This window comes from Coregonus clupeaformis, chromosome 21 (genome assembly GCF_020615455.1).
Source record: "Coregonus clupeaformis isolate EN_2021a chromosome 21, ASM2061545v1, whole genome shotgun sequence".
Classification (NCBI taxonomy): domain Eukaryota; kingdom Metazoa; phylum Chordata; class Actinopteri; order Salmoniformes; family Salmonidae; genus Coregonus; species Coregonus clupeaformis.
In genome coordinates, this window is record NC_059212.1 from 50,035,351 (window position 1) to 50,047,510 (window position 12,160).

A 12,160-nucleotide genomic window follows, 5' to 3' on the forward strand; every position below is an offset into this window, starting at 1 on the left:
GTGTATCAAATACTTGTTCTCCCCACTGTACCTACCTTGGCCTAAACATCACCACAGGTAACTTCCACAAGGCCGTGAACGATCTGAGAGACAAGGCAAGAAGGCCCTTCTACGCCATCAAAAGGAACATAAAACTCGACATCCAAATTAGGATCTGGCTAAAAATACTTCAATCAGTTATAAAACCCATTGCCCTTTATGGTTGTGAGGTCTGGAGTCCGCTCATCAGCCAAGAACACACAAAATGGGACAAACACTCAATTGAAACTCTGCATGCAGAATTCTGCAAAAATATACTTTGTTTACAACGCCAAACCCCAAACAATGCATGCAGAGCAGAATTAGGACTATACCCTTTTGCCATAGGGTGGAGGCAAATGTTTGCAGTTTTTTTTTTTTTATTCGACCATGCATACTACAAAATTAGATAGCTGACCGCTGGACTAATTTACCAATCTAAAACATTTTAGCTGAAATGGGCTAATTGAGTGACTGCTGATGCACAACCACATTTCGAAATCGCACCTTGTGTATTCTATTATTCTAACTCTCAACAGTAATGTTTTTTTATATTATTATTTAATAATTAGTCAGTGGGCCAGTTGCCCATCTCTGATTTATAAAGGAAGCGATGCCCACACATTCCATCACAAAGCCATCACCTACAGAGAGATGAACCTAGAGAAGAGTCCCCTCAGCCAGCTGGTTCTGGGGCTTTGTTCACAAACAGACCCCACAGAGCCCCCAGAACAGCAACACAATTATGAGAAAGCAAAAAGATAATTATTTAACACACTGGAAAGAATCAACCAAAAAAACAGAGTAAATTGGAATGCTACCTGGCCCTGAACAGAGAGTACACAGTGGCAGAATACCTGACCACTGTGACTGAACCCAAATGTAGAAAGTCCTATTTGACAAATGTTCCATCCTTAGAATGAATCACTTTTCTCCCGGGTAACCCAGTATTTCCCGCCAAAACCAAAAGTGTCATTCAAAAACAATATAAAGAATATAAATGTCTGGATGATTGTGCCATTATCCAATACATATACAGTGGGGAAAAAAAGTATTTAGTCAGCCACCAATTGTGCAAGTTCTCCCACTTAAAAAGATGAGAGAGGCCTGTAATTTTCATCATAGGTACACGTCAACTATGACAGACAAAATGAGAAAAAAAAATCCAGAAAATCACATTGTAGGATTTTTAATGAATTTATTTGCAAATTATGGTGGAAAATAAGTATTTGGTCAATAACAAACATTTCTCAATACTTTGTTATATACCCTTTGTTGGCAATGACACAGGTCAAACGTTTTCTGTAAGTCTTCACAAGGTTTTCACACACTGTTGCTGCTATTTTGGCCCATTCCTCCATGCAGATCTCCTCTAGAGCAGTGATGTTTTGGGGCTGTCGCTGGGCAACACAGACTTTCAACTCCCTCCAAAGATTTTCACATGGGGTTGAGATCAGGAGACTGGCTAGGCCACTCCAGGACCTTGAAATGCTTCTTACGAAGCCACTCCTTCGTTGCCCGGGCGGTGTGTTTGGGATCATTGTCATGCTGAAAGACCCAGCCACGTTTCATCTTCAATGCCCTTGCTGATGGAAGGAGGTTTTCACTCAAAATCTCACGATACATGGCCCCATTCATTCTTTCCTTTACACGGATCAGTTGTCCTGGTCCCTTTGTAGAAAAACAGCCCCAAAGCATGATGTTTCCACCCCATGCTTCACAGTAGGTATGGTGTTCTTTGGATGCAACTCAGCATTCTTTGTCTTCCAAACACGACGAGTTGAGTTTTTACCAAAAAGTTATATTTTGGTTTCATCTGACATTCTCCCAATCCTCTTCTGGATCATCCAAATGCACTCTAGCAAACTTCAGACAGGCCTGGACATGTACTGGCTTAAGCAGGGGGACACGTCTTGCACTGCAGGATTTTAGTCCCTGGCGGCGTAGTGTGTTACTGATGGTAGGCTTGGTTACTTTGGTCCCAGCTCTCTGCAGGTCATTCACTAGGTCCCCCTGTGTGGTTCTGGGATTTTGTTCACCATTCTTGTGATCATTTGACCCCACGGGGTGAGACCTTTGCGTGGAGCCCCAGATCAAGGGAGATTATCAGTGGTCTTGCATGTCTTCCATCTCCTAATAATTGCTCCAACAGTTGATTTCTTCAAACAAAGCTGCTTACCTATTGCAGATTCAGTCTTCCCAGCCTGGTGCAGGTCTACAATTTTGTTTCTGGTGTCCTTTGACAGCTCTTTGGTCTTGGCCATAGTGGGAGTTTGGAGTGTGACTGTTTGAGGTTGTGGACAGGTGTCTTTTATACTGATAACAAGTTCAAACAGGTGCCATTAATACAGGTAACGAGTGGAGGACAGAGGAGCCTCTTAAAGAAGAAGTTACAGGTCTGCGAGAGCCAGAAATCTTGCCTGTTTGTAGATGACCAAATACTTATTTTCCACCATAATTTGCAAATAAATTCATTAAAAATCCTTCAATGTGATTTTCTGGATTTTTTTTTCTCATTTTGTCTGTCATAGCTGACGTGTACCTATGATGAAAATTACAGGCCTCTCTCATCTTTTTAAGTGGGAGAACTTGCACAATTGGTGGCTGACTAAATACTTTTTTTCCCCACTGTATGATATAGGCTACTGCACATTAAGCACGACAGAAAAACATAAAAGCCCATAGTTTCCCCCTTCTGATAACCAGGTGGCGAATCGCATCTCTGCATGTCTGGAAGACATATCAGTGTGGATGTCGGTTCACCACCTCAAGCTGAACCTCGGCAAGACGGAGCTGCTCTTCCTCCCGGGGAAGGACTGCCCGCTCCATGATCTCGCCATCACGGTTGACAACTCCGTTGTGTCCTCCTCCCAGAGTGCAAAGAACCTTGGCGTGACCCTGAACAACACCCTGTCGTTCTCCGCTAACATCAAAGCAGTGACCCGATCCTGCAAGTTCATGCTCTACAACATTCGCAGAGTACGACCCTACCTTAAACAGAAAGCGGCACAGGTCCTAATCCAGGCACCTGTCATCTCCCGTCTGGATTACTGCAACTCGCTGTTGGCTGGGCTCCCTGGCTGTGCCATTAAACCCCTACAACTTATCCAGAATGCCGCAGCCCGTCTGGTGTTCGACCTTCCCAAGTTCTCTCATGTCACCCCGCTCCTCCGCACACTCCTCTGGCTTTCAGTTGAGGCTCGCATCTACTACAAGACCATGGTGCTTGCCTACGGAGCTGTGAGGGGAACGGCACCTCCTTACCTTCAGGCTCTGATCAGACCCTACACCCAAACGAGGGCACTACGTTCATCCACCTCTGGCCTGCTAGCTCCCCTACCTCTACGGAAGCACAGTTCCCGCTCAACCCAGTCAAAGCTATTTGCTGCTCTGGCACCCCAATGGTGGAACAAGCTCCCCCACGACGCCAGGACAGCAGAGTCACTGACCACCTTCTGGAGACACTTGAAACCCCACCTCTTTAAGGAATACCTGGGATAGTATAACAGTAATCCTCTACCCCCCCCTCCAGGGAGAGAACATGTGATTCTGGTGAAGCACGTGTCCTACCAAGTTACAAGTACAGGCTGGCAAATTTGATTTTAATTTTGAAATATAATAGGGCCTATTTGTACTGTATTATTAGTAGGCCCACACATACAGTGGGGAGAACAAGTATTTGATACACTGCCGATTTTGCAGGTTTTCCTACTTACAAAGCATGTAGAGGTCTGTCATTTTTATCATAGGTACACTTCAACTGTGAGAGACGGAATCTAAAACAAAAATCCAGAAAATCACATTGTATGATTTTTAAGTAATTAATTTGCATTTTATTGCATGACATAAGTATTTGATACATCAGAAAAGCAGAACTTAATATTTGGTACAGAAACCTTTGTTTGCAATTACAGAGATCATACGTTTCCTGTAGGTCTTGACCAGGTTTGCACACACTGCAGCAGGGATTTTGGCCCACTCCTCCATACAGACCTTCTCCAGATCCTTCAGGTTTCGGGGGCTGTCGCTGGGCAATATGGACTTTCAGCTCCCTACAAAGATTTTCTATTGGGTTCAGGTCTGGAGACTGGCTAGGCCACTCCAGGACCTTGAGATGCTTCTTACGGAGCCACTCCTTAGTTGCCCTGGCTATGTGTTTCGGGTCGTTGTCATGCTGGAAGACCCAGCCATGACCCATCTTCAATGCTCTTACTGAGGGAAGGAGGTTGTTGGCCAAGATCTCGCGATACATGGCCCCATCCACCCTCCCCTAAATACGGTGCAGTCGTCCTGTCCCCTTTGCAGAAAAGCATCCCCAAAGAATGATGTTTCCACCTCCATGCTTCACGGTTGGGATGGTGTTTTTGGGGTTGTACTCATCCTTCTTCTTCCTCCAAACACGGTGAGTGGAGTTTAGACCAAAAAGCTATATTTTTGTCTCATCAGACCACATTACTTTCTCCCAATTCCTCCTCTGGATCATCCAGATGGTCATTGGCAAACTTCAGACAGGCCTGGACATGCGCTGGCTTGAGCAGGGGGACCTTGCGTGCGCTGCAGGATTTTAATCCATGACGGCGTAGTGTGTTAGTAATGGTTTTCTTTGAGACTGTGGTCCCAGCTCTCTTCAGGTCATTGACCAGGTCCTGCCGTGTAGTTCTGGGCTGATCCCTCACCTTCCTCATGATCATTGATGCCCCACGAGGTGAGATCTTGCATGGAGCCCCAGACCGAGGGTGATTGACCGTCATCTTGAACTTCTTCCATTTTTTAATAATTGCGCCAACAGTTGTTGCCTTCTCACCAAGCTGCTTGCCGATTGTCCTGTAGCCCATCCCAGCCTTGTGCAGGTCTACACTTTTATCCCTGATGTCCTTACACAGCTCTCTGGTCTTGGCCATTGTGGAGAGGTTGGAGTCCGTTTGATTGAGTGTGTGGACAGGTGTCTTTTATACAGGTAACGAGTTCAAACAGGTGCAGTTAATACAGGTAATGAGTGGAGAACAGGAGGGCTTCTTAAAGAAAAACTAACAGGTCTGTGAGAGCCGGAATTCTTACTAGTTGGTAGGTGATCAAATACTTACAGTGGGGGAAAAAAGTATTTAGTCAGCCACCAATTGTGCAAGTTCTCCCACTTAAAAAGATGAGAGAGGCCTGTAATTTTCATCATAGGTACACGTCAACTATGACAGACAAAATGAGGAAAAAAAATCCAGAAAATCACATTGTAGGATTTTTAATGAATTTATTTGCAAATTATGGTGGAAAATAAGTATTTGGTCAATAACAAAAGTTTCTCAATACTTTGTTATATACCCTTTGTTGGCAATGACACAGGTCAAACGTTTTCTGTAAGTCTTCACAAGGTTTTCACACACTGTTGCTGGTATTTTGGCCCATTCCTCCATGCAGATCTCTAGAGCAGTGATGTTTTGGGGCTGTCGCTGGGCAACACGGACTTTCAACTCCCTCCAAAGATTTTCTATGGGGTTGAGATCTGGAGACTCCAGGACCTTGAAATGCTTCGTACGAAGCCACTCCTTCGTTGCCCGGGCGGTGTGTTTGGGATCATTGTCATGCTGAAAGACCCAGCCACGTTTCATCTTCAATGCCCTTGCTGATGCAAGGAGGTTTTCACTCAAAATCTCACGATACATGGCCCCATTCATTCTTTCCTTTACACGGATCAGTCGTCCTGGTCCCTTTGCAGAAAAACAGCCCCAAAGTATGATGTTTTCCCTCCCATGCTTCACAGTAGGTATGGTGTTCTTTGGATGCAACTCAGCATTCTTTGTCCTCCAAACACGACGAGTTGAGTTTTTACCAAAAAGTTCTATTTTGGTTTCATCTGACCATATGACATTCTCCCAATCCTCTTCTGGATGCACTCTAGCAAACTTCAGACGGGCCTGGACATGTACTGGCTTAAGCAGGGGGACACGTCTAGCACTGCAGGATTTGAGTCCCTGGCGGCGTAGTGTGTTACTGATGGTAGGCTTTGTTACTTTGGTCCCAGCTCTCTGCAGGTCATTCACTAGGTTCCCCCGTGTGGTTCTGGGATTTTGCTCACCGTTCTTGTGATCATTTTGACCCCACGGGGTGAGATCTTGCGTGGAGCCCCAGATCGAGGGAGATTATCAGTGGTCTTGTATGTCTTCCATTTCCTAATAATTGCTCCCACAGTTGATTTCTTCAAACCAAGCTGCTTACCTATTGCAGATTCAGTCTTCCCAGCCTGGTGCAGGTCTACAATTTTGTTTCTGGTGTCCTTTGACAGCTCTTTGGTCTTGGCCATAGTGGAGTTTGGAGTGTGACTGTTTGAGGTTGTGGACAGGTGTCTTTTATACTGATAACAAGTTCAAACAGGTGCCATTAATACAGGTAACGAGTGGAGGACAGAGGAGCCTCTTAAAGAAGAAGTTACAGGTCTGTGAGAGCCAGAAATCTTGCTTGTTTGTAGGTGACCAAATACTTATTTTCCACCATAATTTGCAAATAAATTCATTAAAAATCCTACAATGTGATTTTCTGGATTTTCTTTTCTCAATTTGTCTGTCATAGTTGACGTGTACCTATGATGAAAAATACAGGCCTCTCTCATCTTTTTAAGTGGGAGAACTTGCACAATTGGTGGCTGACTAAATACTTTTTATCCCCACTGTATGTCATGCAATAAAATGCAAATAAATTACTTAAAAATCATACAATGTGATTTTCTGGATTTTTGTTTTAGATTCCGTCTCTCACAGTTGAAGTGTACATATGATAAAAATTACAGACCTCTACATGCTTTGTAAGTAGGAAAACCTGCAAAATCGGCAGTGTATCAAATACTTGTTCTCCCCACTGTATATACCTTTCAAATATTTCCCCTAATGTTATTAGCCTACCGCTTTCTCTATTGTTGCTTCATTCCTTCTTCGATTTCCACAGTTAAATGAAATAATTTTCATTGTCCTTATCTTCATCATGCTAATGACATCCTTGAATAATATAGGACTAGAATTAGATGCAGAAGGCTTTCACTTCTCTTCACAAAGATTGAATTGTTATGTGTCTGAATAAATAACTGCTATAGCCTACCGCCATTGCGCGTTCGCTCTTCTTTCAAACTACCCGTGAGTTCTATTGGCTGCTGTACTTAGCATTCAGCAAAAAAGAGCTTGCGTCCGTCTTTGAATAGTCTATTGGTACAAGAAATTATACAAAAAATAATGTCCAGCAAGCTATTCTAGCCTTTCCTGCATGGGACTCCAAGAGCTAAGGAGCGTGTTTTTTAAGGAGAGGCCAGCGGAGCGTAGGTGTGTGCGTATTGCGCAAGAGACAGAGGCTATAAATTAGAAGCTTGTTATGCATAACCAATCATTAATTAGCTAAATATAAGGCTAATAGTGCATTGAATGTATTACCTGAAAGAGGTAGTCTAGGACATCTATATATAGGGCTATATATCAATCTAGAACAGGATGATCTATTTTGGATGCAATTTGAATGGAGTTGATGGACAGAAAGACTGCCAGAGTGCTCGCTCGTGCACTGATTTAAAGCAACTATATTTGAGTGATAGGCTGTTTTAAAACTTTGCAGCTGCAATACATTTTTTAAATAATCTTTACAATAAAAAAAATAAGGTGACCCCGAAAGCCAGATGGATGTGGGTAATTTAGACGCGAATTCGGTCTTTATATTACTGTAGCATAGGCCATGCTGCAGCAAATGTAGGCCTACCTGTCACAAGAAAAACAGTTACCATGATGAGATGATAGGTCTACATGCATTGTGAACTGCGCTTCATACTGAGATGGGCTGTCTGTTCCCACCCTGAGCTTTGACGATCCATCATGCAGAGGCCATAGAGAACCCATATTTAGACATAGCATATCATTTAACAGTTCCATTTCACGCCATGCTGTTCATAAAAATATTTATATTTATTTATTATAATTTACAGTTTTCTCGTAGTTATTGATCCCGGGAAAAGGGAGTGATTTTGGGCAGTAAATTCCGGTAAATCTCAGTAACCGGGTTCCCGTCATTCAACCCTAACGCACACAACTTCATACAGTGGGGAAAAAAAGTATTTAGTCAGCCACCAATTGTGTAAGTTCTCCCACTTAAAAAGATGAGAGAGGCCTGTAATTTTCATCATAGGTACACGTCAACTATGACAGACAAATTGAGAATTTTTTTTCCAGAAAATCACATTGTAGGATTTTTTTATAAATTTATTTGCAAATTATGGTGGTAAATAAGTATTTGGTCACCTACAAACAAGCAAGATTTATGGCTCTCACAGACCTGTAACTTCTTCTTTAAGAGGCTCCTCTGTCCTCCACTCGTTACCTGTATTAATGGCACCTGCTTGAACTTGTTATCAGTATAAAAGACACCTGTCCACAACCTCAAACAGTCACACTCCAAACTCCACTATGGCCAAGACCAAAGAGCTGTCAAAGGACACCAGAAACAAAATTGTAGACCTGCACCAGGCTGGGAAGACTGAATCTGCAATAGGTAAGCAGCTTGGTTTGAAGAAATCAACTGTGGGAGCAATTATTAGGAAATGGAAGACATACAAGACCACTGATAATCTCCCTCCATCTGGGGCTCCACGCAAGATCTCACCCCGTGGGGTCAAAATGATCACAAGAACGGTGAGCAAAAATCCCAGAACCACACAGGGGGACCTAGTGAATGACCTGCAGAGAGCTGGGACCAAAGTAACAAAGCCTACCATCAGTAACACACTACGCCGCCAGGGACTCAAATCCTGCAGTGCCAGACATGTCCCCCTGCTTAAGCCAGTACATGTCCAGGCCCGTCTGAAGTTTGCTAGAGTGCATTTGGATGATCCAGAAGAGGATTGGGAGAATGTCATATGGTCAGATGAAACCAAAATATAACTTTTTGGTAAAAACTCAACTCGTCGTGTTTGGAGGACAAAGAATGCTGAGTTGCATCCAAAGAACACCATACCTACTGTGAAGCCAGGACGACTGATCCGTGTAAAGGAAAGAATGAATGGGGCCATGTATCGTGAGATTTTGAGTGAAAACCTCCTTCCATCAGCAAGGGCATTGAAGATGAAACGTGGCTGGGTCTTTCAGCAAGACAATGATCCCAAACACACCGCCCGGGCAACGAAGGGGTGGCTTCGTAAGAAGCATTTCAAGGTCCTGGAGTGGCCTAGCCAGTCTCCAGATCTCAACCCCATAGAAAATCTTTGGAGGGAGTTGAAAGTCTGTGTTGCCCAGCGACAGCCCCAAAACATCACTGCTCTAGAGGAGATCTGCATGGAGGAATGGGCCAAAATACCAGCAACAGTGTGTGAAAACCTTGTGAAGACTTACAGAAAATGTTTGACCTGTGTCATTGCCAACAAAGGGTATATAACAAAGTATTGAGAAACTTTTGTTATTGACCAAATACTTATTTTCCACCATAATTTGCAAATAAATTCATTAAAAATCCTACAATGTGATTTTCTGGATTTTTTTTCCTCATTTTGTCTGTCATAGTTGACGTGTACCTATGATGAAAATTACAGGCCTCTCTCATCTTTTTAAGTGGGAGAACTTGCACAATTGGTGGCTGACTAAATACTTTTTTCCCCCACTGTATGTACCTACTGAGATGACTGCAGATATGAGAACTGCATATGCACCATTTCCTTTGTCACAATCTTCTGCAAATGCAAAGTGCTTAGGTTGTGGTATTGACTTTGGTATTGACTGTAGTATTTACACAGTAATAAGGCTTCCGTAGTAGAGTTGACGGTGATGTATAGAGTATACTTATCATACAGAGTGGAGTTGATTAAAGAATTCATACAATAATAAGGATTACATTGTGGAGATGACGGTGGTGTATTTTGGACTTATAGTAGTATATAGTACTGTATTATAGACTTACGTGGTAGAGTTGACAGTAGTATATAGTACTGTATTATAGACTTACGTGGTAGAGTTGACAGTAGTATATAGTACTGTATTATAGACTTACGTGGTAGAATTGACAGTAGTATATCCGGAGGGGCACTCTGGTATACAGGCTCCGTTGTGGATGACATACTGGTGGCAGTCGCTGCTCTTGCTCTCCTTACACTTGTTGTGGAGGTCCTGGCAGAAGGACAAGGGGACGCAGCGCCAGCCCATGTAGGTGTAGTATCCCTGGGGACAGTGGTCCACACATGCCTCCTGGTAGTAAGGAATATGAATTAGAGTTAGATTAATCAATTAGTCAATCAAGAGCGTCCGTATCGATTAGAACATTTTTGGGAATCTAAAATAACAAATGTAGGTGATATTTGTAATCGTTGGATAGACACAGGAGTGTAAATAAACAAGACTGTTCTGATTCAGCCAAAACTCCATCCCACCTAAACAGGCTGAAATAGCAGGGAGTCTTTTCAAACAGCTCTTACACTAAAAAGGGCATTGTCATCATTCACAATTTCACAGTATTATTCCAACCTGATAGTGTGGACACGTACACCAAATGACCAAAAGTATGTGGACATCTGTTCGTCGAACATCTCATTCCAAAATCATGGGCATTAATATGGAGTTGGTCCCCCCCCTTTGCTGCTATAACAGCCTCCACTCTTCTGGGAAGGCGTTCCACTAGATGTTGGAACATTGCTGCAGGGCCACAAGAGCATTAGTGAGGTCGGGCACTGATTTTGGGAGGTCATTTCTGTATGGACCTCGCTTTGTGCAAGGGGGCATTGTCATGCTGAAACAGGAAAGGGCCTTCCCCAAACTGTTGCCACAAAGTTGGAAGCACAGAATCGTCTAGAATGTCATTGTATGCTGTAGTATTAAGATTCCCCTTCACTGGAACTAAGGGGCCTGAACCATGAAAAACAGCCCCAGACCATTATTCCTCCTCCACCAAACTTTACAGTTGGCACTATGCATTTGGGCAGGTAGCGTTCTCCTGGCATCCGTCAAACCCAGATTCGTCCGTCGGACTGCCAGATGGGGAAGCGTGATTCATCACTCCAGAGAAGGCATTTCCACTGCTCCAGAGTCCAATGGCGGCGAGCATTACACCACTCCAGCCGACGCTTGGCATTGCGCATGGTGATCTTAGGCTTGTGTGCGGCTGCTCAGCCATGGAAACCCATTTCATGAATCTAGAGACGAACAGTTCTTGTGCTGGCGTTGCTTCCAGAGGCGGTTTGGAACTCAGTAGTGAGTGTTGCAACCGAGGACAGACAATTTTTACGCGCTACGTGCTTCAGCACTCGGCGGTCCCGTTCTGTGAGCTTGTGGGGCCTACCACTTCGCAGCTGAGCCGTTGTTGCTCCTAGACGTTTCCACTTCACAATAACAGCACTTACAGTTGACCAGGCATCTCTAGCAGGGCAGAAATTTGCTGAACTGGCTTGTTGAAAAGGTGGCATTCTATGACGGTGCCACATTGTCACTGAGCTCTTCAGGACGGGCCATTCTACTGCCAAGGTTTGTCATTGGAGATTGCATGGCTGTGTGCTCGATTTTATACACCTGTCAGCAACGGGTGTGGCTGAAATAGCCTAATCCACTAATCTGAAGGGGTGTCCACCTACCTTTGGCCATGAAGTGTATACAAAACACAGGAGAATCATGTTTTTGACTGCACTGGGCCTTTAAATAATTAATTGTCTCTAACACTCATCTAGAATCAGAAACGTCATGCAACAAATGTCACAAGGAATTTCTCTTGGCGTTGTACATTGAAGTATCCCCCCCCCCCAAAAAACAACAACACATGAACAATAAATTAATGGATTGTGAAGGTGTGTTGAAGTCATCCCAACTTTACTTGGTACTGGAGGTTCTTGCAGGCAACACAGCTGCTGCTGTTGTAGGGCTCAGAGCAGCCTCCCAGACACTGCTCATGGCAACATTGGTGGTCTCTGGTACAGGCCCGGTGCTTACAGCTGGGGGGACACACTGTGGGAGGAAGGAGGGGGAGGGGTTAGTGATAGGATTTACACAGAGAGAAAGAGTTCAGGTAATATCTTCATTCTGTTTCAAAACGTTTCCACCTACTGAATACGACCTTGGACTTTATCGGTCACATTCACTGTGGCCCTGATGTCTCCGTACCAGACCTGGGCCCTGCTGTCTCCATACCAGACCTGGGCCCTGCTGTC

General features: G+C 43.9%; 1 protein-coding gene across 1 annotated transcript in view; it reads right to left on the reverse strand.

Annotated features, from left to right (window-relative positions):
• The window catches only part of insra (insulin receptor a), a 158,128-nt gene that overhangs the window by 49,473 nt on the left and 96,495 nt on the right, over window positions 1-12,160 (reverse strand). The window contains exons 3-4 of the mRNA XM_045205955.1: window positions 11,827-11,957; window positions 10,021-10,214 (exon numbers count right to left, since the gene is read on the reverse strand). Coding sequence (XP_045061890.1) covers window positions 10,021-10,214; window positions 11,827-11,957 — 325 coding nt within the window. The remainder of the gene's footprint in view (window positions 1-10,020; window positions 10,215-11,826; window positions 11,958-12,160) is intronic.